We start from the raw sequence: 18,756 nt of genomic DNA, 5'->3' as shown, positions 1-18,756 counted from the left end.
TACTTGTCCATTTTCCAACACCTCCCCTCTCTCTCTCACACACACACAAAGTCACATAAGCCCAATTATTTGAAAACTAGTATCATATAAATCTCTACCAAACAGATATGCCAAAAAAAGTGATATTTCAACAAGACTAGCTCATATTAACAACAACAATTTCCTGCTAAGGCATTATCCTTCCAAATGGTGATTCAGAGCCTACATATTGTCTGGGAGCATTTAAAAAAGAGCCTGGGGTCATCAGCAGAAAAACCTCACTCCTGAAGTTGAATCCAGTGACAGAAATAATACATACTAGCCTTGTCAAGTTGGGAGAGTAGGCCTCATAACAAGCCTTATTTGTTAAAAAAAAAATGTAATTTACCCCACCACCACAAAGCCAGCTAATGAAACAAAATGGAAAATTTTTCATAAAATAGCCAAGAAAATCCACTTTGGAGAAAAGCTCTATGAAAACTGACTGGCAATAATTACAAATTCATGAAAAGCAGACTACAAGATTCTCAGATCAATGTCAGAAAAGAAACCTTCCAAAATGCAAGATCAAATATAAAACACATCGTCAGGGAAGGTTACCCCTTACCTTCATCCGCAAGGACTTCCGGGATCCCTCTTGAAATGCCTATCCCAAAGAGGAAAACAAGTAGAACAAAACAATACTTGGTACCAAGAATGACAATGAGACTAAAACTAAGGCACTAACTAGTACTCCAAGCTGTCTTGTTTATTCTGTGTAACCAATACAATGCAATACCGCAAACTATGATCAAGAAAAGGGACAGTTCAAAGGCTAATGAACAGATATGAATTCCAATACTTTGGTGGAACTAGACAACTAATAGATAAGAGCATGCACCACAAATACTAAACAGACCCCTGACACCAAACAGGAATTATAATCCTTAAATTGTAGATTACTAGTTTTGAAATTAAGAAGGAAACAAAGACCAATCCCCTTTACAAAGGGTGGGGAAGTGACCTGGGAGCAACCAAGTTGCTGTGATGGAAAAGAAAGGAATAGAAAACACTAAAGATTTCTTCTGGAGACCTTTTATTTAGGAGTATAAGAAAGTGACCAAGACACTAGGAAACTTAGACCATTCAAGAAATGTTTTCTGAGTTTTGGTGTTGTCTTGTCTAGCTACAAGGACAAACAATAAACCTAATGACATGAGGTCAGTCATATAACCAAGAAAAGAAGTTCAGATTGCTCTGGGGCAGAGAAGTAGGGAGATGTTGTAAGAGAGTGGAAGCCTAGACTTGAGGTTACAACTCATGGGATTGTACTAGGTAGGGCTGGAATTCCATACCTGGGATGGTAGTTGGAGTAGAAGAAACTGAGCCTATGATGAGAAGAGAGCTTGGTCTATTTCTACATAATATAGATTTTTGAGGGAGGAAAAAGTGGCCAAACACTGGCATCAAATTTCTCAAAAAAAAAGAAAAAGAAAAGAAAAGAAGCATACTATTGCTCAAACATTTGAGCTATTTCAGACATACTTCTATTCAAGGTATTTTTATACTGCATACCTTAATCTTCTTCGTCTTTGGTGCTGCACGACCCTTTTCTGGACTCTTTTTCCGCTTCTTGGGTTTGGTTCTTCTAACAGTTAAGGTGATGCTTGTAGGTGTGTGCTGTGTTGCTGTGTACAACACAGTGGAAGGAGAAAGCTCCTCATCCCAGCTTTCTGTTGCACTGCTATCCCCACCTGAAAAAAGATTTCACAGTTCAGGTACTAACATTAACTCCCTCCCTTCCATGTGCACTCTAGTGAGTCATTATTTCTACTGTAACTCTGCATCTATACATCAACATACACCCCATCTTTCTTCTGAAAATAAGATTTTTTTTGTTGCTTGCATTAATTATAAGAATTACTTTGTATTCCATCTATTTTCCCCCCCTCAAAGTAGTCTCTAGATTCTGTTATTTTTTAACTATAAATGAATCACTTTAAGCCAGGTGGTGGTGGCGCAGGCCTTTAATTCCAGCACTTGGGAGGCAGAGGCAGGCGGATCTCTGTGAGTTTGAGGCCAGCCTCAAACTCTACATGAGCTACATAGTCTACATGAGCTAGTTCCAGGACAGGCTACAAAGCTACAGAGAAACCCTATCTTGAAAAACCAAAAATATAATAATAATAATAACTTTAAAAAAAGGAATTTATTTTTGGTGCCTACAAAGAATAATTAGACTGTTACAGGTCTATTATTTTTAGATAGAGCTATACAGTGGCTTTATGGGAATTTCTTTATGTGAAGATAGTTATCAAGTATAAGAGAACATTTAAATCACAAACTATTTAGTCAAAATGTGGGTTTAACCCACCTTCTGCTCACCTGATATGTTGTCCTGCTTCCGCCGATGAAGTCTAATAACCTTCCCCCTGCTCATTCCCCTAAAGAGGGAAAATAAACTTAAAGTAGTCCTTCCAGCAACATGCAGCACATCACATCATACACGGGAGAAGTGTCTCTGCATAAACTACCCCCTCCCTCCCACCTACCAAATGTTTCCAGGACATTAAATTTCATATCAAATTCAATAGCTTTAACATCAATCTCTCATTCCTTGTTGTCAGCAATTCTCACCTAGTGCAGAGAATTCGAGCCAAGGAGCACTAAGGAATCATCTACATTAACAAACACAAGAAAGAATACTTTGAGCTTTTCCCTACTGATAAGAAACCCTAATCCCAGCAACCCAGGTTTGAATTTAAATGGAACAGGATCTTACCTGCACTTGTCACAGTTGAGAAGGAAGCCATCCTGAGAAAGACCACAAGGACACCAGGTAGGAACAGTCTCTCCTTCAGAGTTCGGGCTGTCTCCACAGCGTTCCTCTACGGGTGACGGCAGGCCATTCAGGTCAGAACGAGGGATGATCGTCTGGACAGGGGGAGAAGCAGGAGGTGTCGGAGGAGGAGGGGCTCCGTAATTATGATCCTGAAAATAAGATTTTTTAAATCAACAGTGTCCAAACACTGGCCCCTCTCTCCCCTAAAGTATGGTACATATGGAAAGAAAGAAGAAAGTAGTACCCTTGTTTTTTGGCTTCAACCAGGAAAGTGATAAAACAAAATGCCAAGGTCAACTGGGACATAAAAACAAGAACAATGATGCAGGGCTAGACGTCCGCTGGAGGCAGGGAAGTGCAAAAGGGGCAACTTCGTCATGCTGCATATAAACATTTCAAGAAAGTCACAATGTATAAGAATGGATTACACTCCAGGAAGATCACTGCTCTGGAGAGAAACAAGTGCATACTCACAGCATAAGGCAGTCCTCGACACCCATGCCTCTGAGTGGTCCCATAATTATGAGTGGAATACACGCTCTTCTCATTAACTGCTGGACTAGCCTCCACAGATTCAGGGCTGCACAAAGGCGAAAAGCAACGCATGATAGCATAACACCTACTCTTCCCTTAAATTAACAGTATATCTCCCATCCTAACCCCTTCTCTTTCCACAACCACCAGCCACTAGAATAAGAAAGAACTTAGTGAAAGTCTGTTTAACATAACTCAGCCTATAAATAATAGTGTTATTGAATGTGGATTTGTGTGTAACATGAAGCCAGTACAGGCAGATGTCTCAAGGCAGGCACCTGGGATACAAGGTGTCCCTAATGACAAACACAAACGTACCAGCAGAGCGGGGAGTTTCCCCTAGAGAAGCCACTCTGGGCTGGTTTAGACTCAGAACTATTCTTCTTAATTGGATCTCTTAATACTTCCATGAAACCTCACATGACATTTGCAGTGAGTGAGATGATGAAAGTGCCTTCTGCACTGCCCCAGGGACCAGGCCCTCTTCCATTCACTACCAAGACAGGATACCCTGAAGAAAGTACAGGCAAAAACAATGGCATCTTATATTTATCACACCTCGATCTTGATGAACCCCCAAATACCTTTCACATATTAGAATTTCTCATCCACCAAGGACATGCAAGCATATTCAAGGACACAATTGTTTAACAGCTGCATGGTAGTAACAAAACTTCAAAATAGTCAAAACTGAACTTGTAAGTTAGATTTGTTTCATGCTAAATAGTAACGGTAGCTACCATTATGAATCACCTGTTATTTGGGTCTACCATTTATTACTTCATTTAATATCTGTGATTATTAAATATGGTAAGCAGCACTTCCTTTTTACAGAGGGAAGTGAAGCTGAGGTGGTGAGATCACATTTCCCCCCCAAATTCATATGCTGACAGAGTCAGGATTTGAAATAAAGATATCTGACTCCAAAGCCTCTTTCTTTCTCATTATGCCTTCCTTGAAAGCAAGGACAGCATTTTATCTGCAAACTATAAGCAAGGACAGCATTCTATCTGTAAACTGTATTTGAAGCCTTTACTAAACAGATTCATTGAGAAGCTTGGGTTAGTTTTGCTTTCTGATACATCCTGGGCTAGTAGAAAATAAACTGCCCAGGCATTTTTTTTAAATTAAAGAACCAAATACACTTACAGTGATTAAATTTAACATAAGCTGTTCTTGATAATAAAAAGGCATCCATAGCAAAGGAAAAAATAGGTTTTAGTGAAGGATAAAATAGGTTTTTGTTTATTTACTTCAACTTGACTTGGCTAGGTTTTATGGACTTTTGAAGAAAAATTAAGGAATGTAATTGTATAACTTGGCAGAAGTGAAAATGGATTATATTTAATGTATTTCAATTAAAACAAAGATTTACCCATTAGCAACTCCAAGGCTCAGTGTTAATGCAACTCCAGAGATCTAAGAGTTTTAGGGAATCAAATAATTCAGTTTACTTCAAATAACCACTTGTCTGCTTTAAGATATACAAAATACACAACACTGAGCAGGAGTAAAGCGTGCAATTCAATGTAGCACATTAACTGTTAAGTGAGGGATAAAGTAAGATTCTGAGATATGTATCAAACTCACCTAGTTTTATGCTCCACAACTGTGAGAAGGGGTCTTATTTTTAACAGCAAAGGTCATTTCTAGGTGAGGAACTTAAGACATAGGAAAGTATTCTCTGTTAGTGAGGTGCATGCACTTTAGTAACTGACAGGGTCTTCAAAATGGGAACTGGCAGTGGGGGTGGCTGGGAGGAAAATATATCAAGAATGCAGGTCAGTATTCTTGAGAAAAGGATGATCTGAACATGGGTCACTGAGACAACTGGCTGAGTATTAGGAAACAGGTAGCGTTTCCTAAATGAAACCAAAGGCAGACAAGCATTAATAAAATGAAGGTAGAATTTAGTTTCTATGATGGACAGTTAAAAGAAAGTAATGGATTTATATATTGTTATTGACTATGCATGTTACTAGATAAGTAATCCAAAGGTTTGTACATATTTTTAGGTAGGAGATTTTATACCATTAAACACATGGGGTGAAATAAGAATTTATTAGAAATGAATTCTTTGTGGGACTGAAAAAAACAAAAGTTGCATGAAATAAAAGATGGCCATGGAGATGGAGCTATGTTGGTTATATCTTACCCATCTCCAAACTGGGTAAATATGTACATATGCACTTCATGTGCAAGTCTAGGGAATAAAAATAAAACGTATATTGTGGAGGTTAACAGGCCATCCTACTGTTAAGTAGTATGTAGTCAAGCACAGCATATAAAATATTGCCATGCATGTCTAATCTAACATTTAAACATATATTCAATGAGGAAACTTTATAAAGTCTATACCAGTTAGGGATTAAATAATTACACATTGATATACAGTGATTTTTATGTATATTTTAAAATACAGATTAAAAATTTGCATTATCAAGACCTGGAAATATAGCTCAGTGGTAGTAGAGTGATTATTTAGCCTGTTTGAGGACCTGGGTTTAAGCCTCAGGATGGCAAAAACCACTATACACACACACACACACACACACACACACACACACACATAAAGGAGTAGTAGGATTGCATGTCTTTTATTAGACAACTACTTTATGCAAACAATTATTTCTTTTTTTCTGTGACTAAAATGTAACTGTTGGGCATACAGAGAAACTGGGCTCACAACAGATATAGTCTATCAATTACGTTCAGTAAACAACATGCAGCTTGCCACTATAATGCCACTTCTTAGAAAATAACTGAAATTCTGTAATATAAGAGATGCAAAGACTTTTTTTTGTTGTTATAGTTAGACATTTTCCTATAAGTGTGTGTGTGTGTGTGTTCGCGCGCGTGTGTTGTAGAATGTAAACTGCTAGAATCAGAGTTAATAATCTCATGAGGCAAGGTATAAGTTTCTTCCTTGATTAGATATGTTGCCTTTAATACCAGGTTTAATCTTAACAGTGCTTAGAACAATGTTAGGCATGATGAAGGACAAATATCATTAATAATTAATAGACTAGCACATAAGCTAAACATCTGACATTAATGCCCTTTGTAAAATTGCTCAACAAGAAATGTGAAATTGGTTGTGATCATAGATAGTATCAGAACTTTGGAGACACAGGAAGTCCTAGGACATGGCACTACAGTCAAAGTACAGGCCAGACTGCGTTCATTCTTGCATTACTCCTGGATTCCCCAGTACATGCGTGCAGTTACTGTTATACTTTGAAAGAAATATTAGTTCTAAGAATAACTGCCTTGGGTCTTTTCCTCATCTACCAATTTCAAACTTACTTGTTTAACCTTTTTATTTCTCATAAATATTAATGAGATCTACTTATACATCATTTGCTAATATTGTAGTAAGTTATTATTTGACTTTATAAAGACCCACAACCACTATACAACTGAGTTGGCTATCCAATAACACAGGAAGACGTTTAAGTACTTTTAGGAAAGAGTTATATAATTGGAAGTCTCAGCTAATGGCATATAACTAAATCTTGGCATGCAAAAAGCAAAAAATGAACAAACAACAAACAAACCACCCCACAAAACCAAACCAAACAAAAAAAAATAACAATAAAACAAAACCTCTACAATAAAGACAACCAGCCTTTCCTAAGCCCCGCCCCCCATTGTTATAAGGGAAGAAGCTTAAAAATAGTCTTTCAATTTCAGACTACCCCAGAATACTATATATTACTTCCTAGGGTAGTTTCATGTCTTCCTCTTTAAGGAACCAAATAAACAGTCAACAGTAGGCAGCTTTATGAAGAAATACACATGCTCTTTAATAATATCCTCAGTTTTAAGGAAAACACTATGAACAAGGGACGCCATTCAACCCAAAATTCTGGAACAGTTGCTTTGCTTTGCTGAAGGGGGAAAGAATTCCCAGGGACTGAAAATGGCAAGAGAAACGGGAATTAGAGCAACACCCACCTCACTCAAGAAGTGGCTGTGGGATCAAGAGTCTGAACTGGACCTGAACATATTCAAAACACCAGGATTTTTCCAGCCCAGACCCTAATCCCTGGTACTGCCTGGAATAGACTTGGCTTCTGGGGGTGTGCTGCCCCCTAGGCCCCTTGGGTCTCTTTCGCTGGACTTTCACATCCTGGTGTAGTGCCACTTCGTCTTGAAAGGTAGGGGGCTTCCACTTCCTTTCTGTAAGCAAGGAAGATTGGGTACAAGGGAGGTAAAAGGACAAGAGGGGGGAATCTGTGAGCGGGGGCAATCTTGGACAACTTAAAAGAGAAGGGATACAAAGGCTAAAAAATTTTAAACTGAATAATATATAAAATTGTATAATGAAGGCCTACCTCCATTGTTATTTGGCATTTAAATTCTTCAAGAACTGAGTCTATTTTAGGGATTGGGCTTTTCGACAAATTCTGAATTCCTAATGCTGCTCTTAGCTGAAAAACAAGTATGGTACCACTGACTTTGAAGGTCCTCTTTCTAGGCAACGAATATTGTAAAAACAGATGATACAGCTCTTCATGTCTTCTACCCCAGAGTGAGCTGGTCAAGCAGTTTATCCCACTTTCAGTCCCTTTACTCTAGAATAATGTCAAGTACATAGGAAGAGGCCTTCAAAGAAAATCAGTTGGAAAGAAAACCTCCTATCTCTCTTATCAGAATCGTTAACTCTTCAGAAGGAGGTGGTACACCTACTTCATTTCAATCTTCCCCACCCATAAAACAAAGAAAAAATGTAACCACTGCTTTGCAACTTTGATTATATTTATTATTCACCCAGAAATCCCTCCTTTAAAGGTCCTTTCCTCCCCCTTCTAATTCCTTTGTCCCTCCAGCTTGGGGGTGGGGGAAGGGCAAGCCTATTGTTTTCTGAAGTGGGATAGGTTTTAATTAAAAAAATATTACATATAACTTATGAACTGCCCAGAAGAAATCCGTCCTCACACAAACTTGAAACAATCCTATTATCTAGGAAGTAGCACTTACTCTGATCCAGCAGCCATATCTGAGTAGGATGTATCTGGTGTGGTGACTCCCAGAGGGATTGCAATGCTCATGACGTCCAAGACAGCAGTGGGTAGAAATCACGGGGTCCAATTAATGGAGACTGACCACTCAAAGAGTGGGGGTGAGCTGCAGAGCCTGAGCCAACATGTTACGGACATGAGGAATCCTGCCACAGAAAAGAAAATAACCACTGACCAGAGAGTTCTTTAAATTTATCTTAAACGCTATAGAATATTTTCCCACTGTTTGAATGAATTTTTTTTGTGTGTTTATGCACAGTGTATGCATATCAAGTATGCAGGCGTGAGTGCACTTGTGTATGCACATGGAAACAACAGGGTTCTGGATGTCTTCTATGGCTCTCAAATCTTATGCAGTATTTTGGCTGGCCAACAAGCTTGGCTGTCTCTGTTCCCACCAACATTGGTCAGAGATTTATGAAACCACATCCTCCTGTCTTTTACATGGATGCTGGCTGGAGATTTGAACTCAGTTGCACAAAGTGCTATTTATCCACCGAATCACCTCTCTAGTCCTTTGAATAAGGTTTTGAAGAATAAATCTAGTTTACTTTGTACTCTAATTTAGTAATGATCTACAAATTTCTGTTTTAATTATTTTCTGTTCAGTCAAAGCAAAAACAATGGCCTACCAGGCTCAATGACAACAATCATGTGTCATTAATTGTCCAGCAGACAGAGCTTTCCAATAGTCTAGGATATACCAAACAAGCCTTAAGATTCAGGGTGGTTATCAGAAATACCCTAGCTTTATTCCTTTATAGTTCCATTTAAACTTTTCCCTAGATAATCAATAAAAATAGCTTTATCAACACTCAAGATATTTCTTCTAAAGTAAACCTGACAGAGATCAATTAGTTGTTTATATTGGATCAGATAGCCATTTCTATGCATGGACTTATTTTTTAAAAATGGTTATGAAAAAGAAAAAAAAGAAAAAATGTTTATGTATATGGGTGTTTTATGTGCCATGTCTGTACACTACATGCATGCAGTGACAACACAGGCCAGAAGAGGGCACTGGATCCCCTCAGGCTGGAATTTCAAGACAGTTGGGAGTTGCTATGTGGGTACTAGGTATTGAGCCCAGGGTACTCTAGAAGAACAACCAATGTTTTTTAACTGCTGAGCCATCTCTCTGGCCCCCCTCTGACTTAAATAGTCTTAACTAGACTTGGAGCAAGATGTAATTATCCAAAAAAAAAGTCTTTGTGCAGCAATATACACCGATAGATATGAATAAAAACATAAACCACAAGGGAAAGCTAAACATGTGTGGGAGCAGAGGATATACAGAAATCTGTACTTCCTGTTCAATTTACTATGACTTAAAAGTGTACTTTTTCTCTGTCTGAAATGTAATAAAAACTCTAAACATTTCATGACAAATTTTTGCATTAAAAAAGGCAATGAACATACTCTGATTTGGTAGCCATAAATTGGTATTATTTAAGAAGAAAAAATTCATTGAATAGTAAATAGGAAAAAACAAACAATTTAAGAAATTTGGAGATAAAAATAGAATTTGCATGATTCATATGAACAGTATCATAGTAGTATAAAAAGAGCCACTAAAGCATGAAACAAGAAACATTTTAATGACAGAAGTCAATACTGGTCAAAGACCTAGGTTAAAAAGGGTCTTATGCTAAGACAGGAGGAAGTCAAATAATTATCAGTCAGGCAGTGGTGGCACATACCCTTAATCCCAGCACTTGGGAAGCCAGCCTGGTCTACAGAGTGAGTTCTACAACAGTCAGGGCTACAGAGACCCTGTCTCAAAAACCAAAAAAGAAAGAAGTCAAATAATTATTAATACTATTAAAAATAGCTAAATAAAATGAAAAGTATAAGATACTAATTGAATTGATTCAGGAATTAATGAAGATTTTAAAACAGTTACTGATTTGAGACGTGTGAATTTCATTTTTATAAATGACACACATTAATGTGTCTAAGAGAACTAATTCTGAGTGGTGAATCAGTCCAAGATTTAAGATTGGCTAATGGTTATTACTTTTGCACTGTTAGTTCATAAAGCTACCGCAGCTATAAACTACAGTATTTTTCTGTAGGACCTGGCCGTCTCAAATAGGGCAAAATACCCCTTCTCTTCCAACTCTGGGTGACACTGTTAGACTGAAATTGAAATACAAACCAAGTCAACTTTCTTATCAACTTATCATAATTCATGATAGATGTGACTACTCTACTCCACTTGCTGTCTTTGGACCAACTTGCAAATTAATGCCCCCCCCCCCCCCCCAGTAGTCAAACAAGAATTCTCAAACACCAAAGCCATTGGGAAAAATGACATAAAATCTTCAAATGACAAAACAAAGAGACAACCTACAAATAAGCTCAAAGAGCATACTAAAGGATACTCCCTCTAATTTTAGTACTGTTAGAAAAGTTGCATTAAGCTAGAAGTGGCTTGATCAGATAACCAGAATGATCCTAACCTGACTAGTGAAAGGAATCCAAATCTGAAAAGGCCTTTAAAAAAAAGAAATTACTTGATCCTTTGTTACAGTCACCACCAGCATACATTCATAAAAATAAATATCCATCCAACCACACATCTGCAGACACACATACATACTTAGGTTGATAGCTAATTATTTCCCCTCTGACAGTTTTTTTTTTAGATTTATTTATTTATTATGTATACAACATTCTGCCTCCATGTATGCCCGCATGCCAGAGGAGGGCACCAGATCTCAGTACAGATGGTTGTGAGCCACCATGTGGTTGCTGGGAATTGAACTCAGGACCTTTGGAAGAGCAGACAGTGCTCTTAACCTCTGAGCCATCTCTCCAGCCCCCCCCTCTGACAGTTTAACTTGAAAAAAGATATACTACAAGGCAAAAATGGCAAAGTTACTTCAGGTAGTGCCTCCTTTCAAGAATGAATAAATTTCGCCAGGCACGGTGGTGCACATCTTTAATCCTAGCCCTTAGGAAGCCAAGACAAGCATATCTCTGTGAGTTCAAGGCCAGCCTGGTCTACAAAGCAAGTTCCAGGACAGCCAGGGCTATACAAAGAAATCCTGTCTCAAAAAAACCAAAAAGAAAAAAAGAGAATAAATAATTCTATATCACCTAATGAAATCCTAATATAATTGCTGAGTGTGGTGACACACCTGTAATCCTAGCATTCAATAGGCAGAAGGATCAAGAGGGGCCAGCCTGGACTACATAGTGAGACCTTGTTTCAAAGGCAGTGGTGAGATCTTGTACCAACTATCTGGACAGCTGATACACATCTGTAAGAAACATTTCTCTTCACAAATTCTTTTCCCTCTTGTCTAGCTTTATATAACTATACTACTATACTACTGTTTACTGTTCTGGTGAAGGCAACTATAATAGGCCAGCTTGACCATATTGTTCTAAATCATGTTTCCACAATAATGAAGTTTTGTTTTTAAATCTATTTATTTATGTTTATGGCTGTTTTATCTGTATGTACACCTGCACACCAAAAGAAGGCATCAGATCCCATAGGACTACAGTTATGAACAGTTGCTGGGTGCTGAGATTTGAACTCAGGACTTCTGAAAGAGCAGCCAAAGCGCTTAACTGCTGGGCCATCTCCTCAAACCCCACACGAAGAGGTTTTTTAATTCAAATTCTAATACAAAACTGTCTTTATTATAAATAGTCCCTTCCCTGAAAAATGGTGTTAAATGCAACTAAATGTTAATTGAAGAACTTTTATTAGATCATCTATATACAATCTTTTTTTAAAAAAAAATTATTTATTTATTAGGTATACAGTGGTCTGCTTGCATGCATGCCTTCAAGCCAGAAGAGGGCACCAGATGGTTGTGAGCCACCCCATGGTTGCTGGGAATTGAACTCAGGACCTTTGGGAGAGCAAGCAGTGCTCTTAGCGGCTGAATCATCTCTCCAGCCCCTATAACACTTATCTTGTGTAAGAAATCAGATACTTACTTTGGTTTATTAAACTTAGAGCAACTATTCATTTAACCTCATGTTCGGAGATGTGCCCTGGAAAGAGTATAAAAACTCTCTAGACAAAATAATTTCAAGATATCATTTACTCCATTACTCAAATTCTTTCCACCAAAACATAAACCATGGGCAGGGATTTTTACAAAATACATTTCTACCCACTGCTGTAGTTCTAATGGCCAAATACTATCTGACACAATCAAGAGGGATCAAGACAACATTTACTAAGAGAACTCATCATGGTAATCAAGTTCAGCATTTACTAAAATTTAAAATACAACAAATGAAAAAGGATTTGGGGAGTAACCTTTGACGTCTCCCCCCCCCCCAATTATCTGACAATAGCTCTTAAGACCTAGAAAAAGCTGACACACAAATTAGTATACTTAGAAAAACTGATGGGCTCACTAAGTACAAAATGGAATACTACAGATGAATGACAACTTTATTTTTGTTTGCTGTACTGCCTTGTTAATCACTTTACTTTCCATTTAGCACCAAGCCTAATCCTTTAACTAGCTTGCACCATTGTGTACAAAATAAACTACAGACAGGAAGGAAACGGCCTCGATTTCCAAGGTGATGAGATACTATTTATCAGGCTGCCTTTCTCTTCCCTTCAAATCAAAACTCTCCTGTTTCCCAAGGGATTCTCAAAGGTTTTTTTCTCTTTCCTTGGGAGTTTGTCACCTACCACCCCCAAACTAAGTAACTTCCTTTTTTTGAAAGTCTCTGTAGCCCAAATTAGCCTTGAATAGGTACCCTGCTGGCTCAACCTCCCAAGTGCTATTACAAGCATATGTCACCACACCTGACAGACCACTTCTCATCAAATACCACTCTAGACAAGGGCTTAGCAAAATAAATAAATAAATAAATAAATGAATAAATCCATCCATCCTAAATTGTGACTCCTTTCTTCTCAATCCGTTCCGGACAATGAGAGCAGGGTGCGTGGGGGAATCAATTCTCAATTCTACCTGTGGTCAACTCCATCAATTTTCTACATTCTCTAAAGGAAAGGAAAACAAGTAACCTGGAAGATTTGGGGAAAAGAGGAGGAAGAAAGGAAAGAGGTAGATGATCAGTAGTTCTTAAATTTCAGTATTTTCTCTATACAGTCAATAGTATTGGCCAGACTGAGCTCTCCATACCTGAAATATTAATAGGTCATAAACACGGAAAGAGAGCTGTTCACGAGTCACCAATCAGAGGGCATGCACTTTACATTTATATTGTGGATTTCATATTTTTAAAAAACTGAAAACTATTCCTCATAAAAATATTTTTAAAAGCATACTCAAAATTAAAAAGTGAAAGGTAAGGAGATGACAGTAAAAGGTATAAAGTAGGCCAAGACTTCAGCGGTAGCAAATAAGACAAAGGACAGAGGCCAAGTAAAAATGTAGTTTCACTCTCCCAATTAACAACCCAACAGATCTACTGAATACTGGATCCACAAACAAACCCGGCTTGTCTTCCAATACTGAATAATCTTTTGAGAGTCACTATTTATATGTAGTTTCTAGAGTTTTAAGAAATTTCCTAAGAAATACATCAGACAGGTGAGGCGGAAGCAGCTGGGAGACAAGAGACCAATAAATAGCCAATCCAATGAAAGAACCGCAGAACAAGTCTGCTTTAGCCTTCCTGTGAAGAGGACTGGCAGGAAGAGGAGTGCCGCTTCAGACAGTCTTTGTACTGAGGCTGTGGACCTTGGCCACTCTCCCAGAGATGATGCAATCCTGATGAACAAGATCTGCTGCCAGACAAATGATTGTTAGCAGCCTTTGCAGACAGCAACTCAGCCAAGAAGCAATCTCTGATCAGCTCTCCATGAGCCACCAGAATGTCAAATTTCTTCAATTTCAGTCTCTGATAAAATAAAGGGAATATCCCGCCCCACACACCCCAAGCCCTTTTCTTAGAATGTTCCTTTGTCTTCTCCCACTTTATTTTAATTCACAGCGTCTACTATTAATAATCAAATTTAAAATGAAAAACACATTTTACTTTGATAAACAAAATTCTTTTAACTTATTAACAACAGTATGTTTATTATTGTTATCTTCCTCAGTCTCCTAAGAAAAACCTGGAACATAATGACCTCATAAAGTGAAAATTGTTATGAAATCTAGTACTCAATTATGAAGTACAAAAGTAAAAATAAACATTTAATTTAACCTAGAGCCAGGAGTATATTTTGTATTTCTGGAATTATATGGAACTCAGTACATCAAATAATGTCATCTAGTAGAGAAAATCTACTCTTGTTTAGGCCAACATAAAAGAAAATGTATTCTTTACTATTTTATTCACAACACTCACTTTCCTAAGGGGCAGCATTATAGTATGACTTCAGATCTTACTAGTCAATGAGTATAATCTGTATTAACTGAGACTCCAACTTAAATATACACTCAATTTAAAAAAACTTCCCTAGAATTTCATCCAATTTCTTTTCAGTTTCAGTATCAGGTTTTTCATATATAACATTGTTTCTTATCTTGTTAAAGACCTTATGTTAGTGAACTCTGGCTAACTAGAAGCCACAAACCAAATTTCCTTTAAAAACCATAACCTGAAATCATTATGTTCATCCCCATATTTACATGATTACATAATTAAAATTAACATATATAGCACAGCTCTGAAAAATCTTCAGTAGGCTAATGAACACATTTAACTCAGTCAATAAGAGAACAATTTTACAAAAGGGACTGGCTATGTAATTTAGTAGGGTACTTGTCTGGCACCACAAAGCCCTGGGTTCTATCCTGAGACTAGCACAAACTTGATGTGGTGTTACAGGGCTTCAGTCGCAGCACTTGGGAGGTACATCAGAAGTTCAAGGTTATTTTGGAGTACATAGAGCAAATTTTGGGTCAACCTGGGATATTATAAGACCCCATTGAAAAAAAAAATTACCTCCAGAAAAGCTGCAACAAGGGTTAAAAAAATAGTTGGTAATTTTAAAATTTAATCTTTCAGTCTGAGTATCTAAAATGCTGTACATGTAAGCTGAAATTTTTCTTAAATCAGCTTTTCTTATAACTACAAAATTTAAAAAATGGGGAAATTATATTGGGGGTGGGGTTTGAGACAGGGTTTCTCTGTGTAGCCTCAAATTTAAGAGATGCACCTGACTCGCTGCTTGTGAGTGCTGGGATTAAAGGCATGTGCCACCACTACCTGGGTTATATTAGGATTTTTAAATGATGACTTTTATCCTCAATAATTTTTATTTTTGTGTTTAATCTTATACTTTAAAAAAAATCACAGAACAGTTCAAAATGCAGGTTTTACCTATACAATCAATCAACTTTCTGCAGAATTCATAAACCATCTGAATTATATGTTTATCCATTTCTAGCCAAATCCCAAGTATTCTGAGGGGAAAAAAAAACTAGCAATACCAAAAATACTACTTTTTACCTTGGGAGAAAAAGATGCTATGAAAAAGGATTACATAAGGAGTCAGAAAATTTGTGATGTTGCCCACAATTTAGTTTGATGACTTCAGAAACATTGTATTACACAGGATGAATTCTACAAGGTCTCAAAATAAAATACTCATTTTCTTTCTTCCTGCTTCGAATTTCTGTGAATCCTGGCATACTCCCAACTGGCTTGGCAATTTATATAATGTCTCAAGTCAGTCCAACAAAATGAAAACTGTCCTGCTGACTCTAAGAAGCACATGGCCAAGAATTTGCAGCAGGATGTTTACGCAGCTCTACAGAGTTAGGTAAGAATCTATGAAGAAAGAGAATTATCACTAGAAACCTGAATGTGGCTAAAAACAGCTTTCACTTTTCCCAAATTGTATGTATTTCAATCCTGCTATGCAAAAAAAGTGGAAAACATGACAACGAAGTAAACAATCCCATAATAAAACACAAACAAACAAACGAACACATACCAAAAAGTACAGGCTGGGCAGGGTTGTAAAAAAAAAATCTTTAATCTCAGTCCTAGGAAGGAGATTTCCAGGTCAACCTCGTCTCAAAACAAAACCTACCCAACAAACTAAACAGCAAAAGGGAGAGAAGGAATAAGCATTATGTAAACTTCTAAGAATATTCAGAGATCTGGTGAGAATTTCACCTAACTTAGGCAGTATTAAGTTGTGCTTAACTCTGAAGATAGTGAATATAGGCAAAAGATTCAGGAGTTGGGGGAAAAAGAAACAGACAGGATGGCATAAAAAGTAAGAGACTGAGATAGATGATTTAGTAATTCAAGCAAGATAAAATGTGCTTTTCTCATAATTCTTTACCTATAACACTACTTAGTTTATCCCTTCATCTCTTTAACTAAATTTACATTCTCTCCAGGGGATTCTGGAGCTGGTGTAAGTTAGTGCCTGTAAAGCTTTGCTTACTACAAAAGTAATTTAAAACCAAATAAAAAGACATTCCTACTTATAATGGCTATCTATGGTAGAGGCTGAGCTGTATACAGCTCAGAGAAAAGAGGTAGGGAAAGAAGTAGGGTAAGACCATACACTATGACAACAGAGCTAAATAGTATCATCTTAAATTAGTAAGACTCTTTAAGAACTTTCTGTCCTCTAACAGTCAAGAATATTCTCTTCTTGCTCTCCATCACGGCTCAAGATCAAGGTGAAAAGAGGAACCCATGCAGAAACTTCACATCCATAAGCTCAATATCTGTGTTGGGGAGAGTAGTGAGACACTGACCCAAGCAGACACAGTGATGGAGCAGCTCACAGACCAGACACCTAGACTCTCCAAAGCTAGATACACCATCAGGTCCTTGGCATAAGAAAGGATTTGCTGTTCACTTCATAGTCCATCAAGTCAACAAAAAGAAATCCTGGAAAAAGGTCTGAAGGTGCATGAGTATGAGTTAAGGAAAGACAACTACTCAGATGATGAAACAATACTGGGATTCAAGAGCACATTGACCTGGGCATCAAATATGACCTGAACATTGGGATCTATGGCCTGGACGTCTATGTGGTACTGAGTAGGCCAGGTTTCAGAATCACAGAACTGACAGCATTGGGGCTAAAAAGAATCAGCAGATAGGAAACCATGTGCTGGTTCCAGAAGAAGTATGATCGGATTGTCCTGCCTGGCAAATAAATTTTATTCAAAAGGTCAATAAAATTTTCTCAGAGAAAAGAAAACAAATGGGAGAAAATGCAAGGATTCTAATAATCAAATGGGGACCTTATCCTCAAGGAATTTAGATTGAATTCTATACTCAAGACTTGGCAGGGTGAGGTACACGCCTTTAAGCAGTCGGTATGTAAAAGCAGGCAAAGAGCTCTCATGAGTTCAAGACCAATCTGGTCTACATAGTGCAGTTCCAAGTCAGTCAAAATCTGCATTAGTGAGACTCCCATCTCAAAAACCAAACCAAACCAACCAACCGACCAGCCAACCAATCCAAAAACCAAGACTTCTGAGGTTCTGTCCTACCGTGTTCTTACAACCAGATGTTACTTAAGAACTCTTTCATACCAGCAATGTACAGGAGAATCTCACTCATATATACTTGCTTTCTTCTTAACAAATTCAGACCTTTCTGATTTTCAAGCCCCGAAATATAGACAAGTTTACCTTTTCTAGAGATGGAGTTATTTACACATATTAGAGTGCATTACTAACTCGATAATGCAATGATTTATACAAATTCTTCTACTTTACAAAAATACAATTTTAGGACTTAAACTTTATAATTTTTTTTGCTTGAGTACATATTCATATGTGTAATTATGAGTTTGTAGGTCAGAGGATGACTGATATCTGAAGTTATCATCCTTGCTTAAGAGAGGGTCTCCTGTTCACTGCTGTGGATATAATGGTAGCTGGCCTGCATACTTCTAGGGATTTTCCTGTCTCTGACTCTCTATGGCTGAGATCTTGCATGGGTTATAAGGAACCCACTCAAACCCTGCCCCATGTTTATAAGGCAAGTACTTTTAACCACTGAGACATTTTCCAGCCCTGATTATTTTATAGACAAAAACAGAATTACAAAAAGATTAACTTATGGGACTGGGGGTGTACCTGAGTGATAGAGTGATTCCCTAGAATTCAACAAGCCCTGAGTTAGACGATTAACAATGAAAGGAGGAGAATTTTACTGTAGCAAATATTCTAGTTGGTATTAATAATAAAAACCTGGAGTCAGATATGGGAGTGGGGGAAGCTGAGAGATCAAAGAAGCAGTGTAGTGAACCAGTAGAGAGACCTTTTACCTAGACTGAATCCTCAGAATACATCTGAGTTCTTGTCTCCTCCAGCCTTAAATGCCTTTCTGCCTAGCCTTAAACTCATAGAAATCCATCTGTCTCCCGAGTGCTGGGATTAAAGGTGTGTGCCACCACTGCCTGGCCTCTATGGCTAGCTAGTGGCTTAGCTAATCATTAAGCAAGCTTTATTTGTT

General features: G+C 37.7%; 1 protein-coding gene and 1 pseudogene across 12 annotated transcripts in view; one reads left to right on the top strand and one right to left on the bottom strand.

Moving 5' to 3' along the window:
* Setd5 (SET domain containing 5) overlaps window positions 1–18,756 on the bottom strand; it is a 78,564-nt gene that overhangs the window by 39,861 nt on the left and 19,947 nt on the right. Inside the window, exons 1-9 of one of the 12 annotated variants that reach the window (XM_041644306.1) lie at window positions 8,318–8,456; window positions 7,292–7,516; window positions 3,275–3,380; window positions 3,045–3,180; window positions 2,741–2,949; window positions 2,511–2,636; window positions 2,344–2,402; window positions 1,534–1,712; window positions 587–625 (exon numbers count right to left, since the gene is read on the bottom strand). In XM_041644306.1, the coding sequence (XP_041500240.1) occupies window positions 587–625; window positions 1,534–1,712; window positions 2,344–2,398 (273 nt within the window). In that variant the 5' untranslated portion in view covers window positions 2,399–2,402; window positions 2,511–2,636; window positions 2,741–2,949; ... (2 more) ...; window positions 7,292–7,516; window positions 8,318–8,456. Of the gene's footprint in view, window positions 1–586; window positions 626–1,533; window positions 1,713–2,343; window positions 2,403–2,510; window positions 2,637–2,740; window positions 2,950–3,044; window positions 3,181–3,274; window positions 3,381–3,652; window positions 3,846–4,924; window positions 4,996–5,489; window positions 5,538–7,291; window positions 7,517–8,317; window positions 8,505–18,756 lie in introns of those variants that run through there. The other 11 variants (XM_041644296.1, XM_041644299.1, XM_041644235.1 and 8 more) reach the window with 11 other exon arrangements.
* Window positions 16,972–17,447, top strand: LOC121442701 (annotated as a pseudogene).

This window comes from Microtus oregoni, unplaced genomic scaffold (assembly GCF_018167655.1).
Source record: "Microtus oregoni isolate MIOR12 unplaced genomic scaffold, Mior012 000002F_ref0000024, whole genome shotgun sequence".
NCBI classification, from domain to species: domain Eukaryota; kingdom Metazoa; phylum Chordata; class Mammalia; order Rodentia; family Cricetidae; genus Microtus; species Microtus oregoni.
This window is presented reverse-complemented; position numbering and strand designations above follow the sequence as displayed.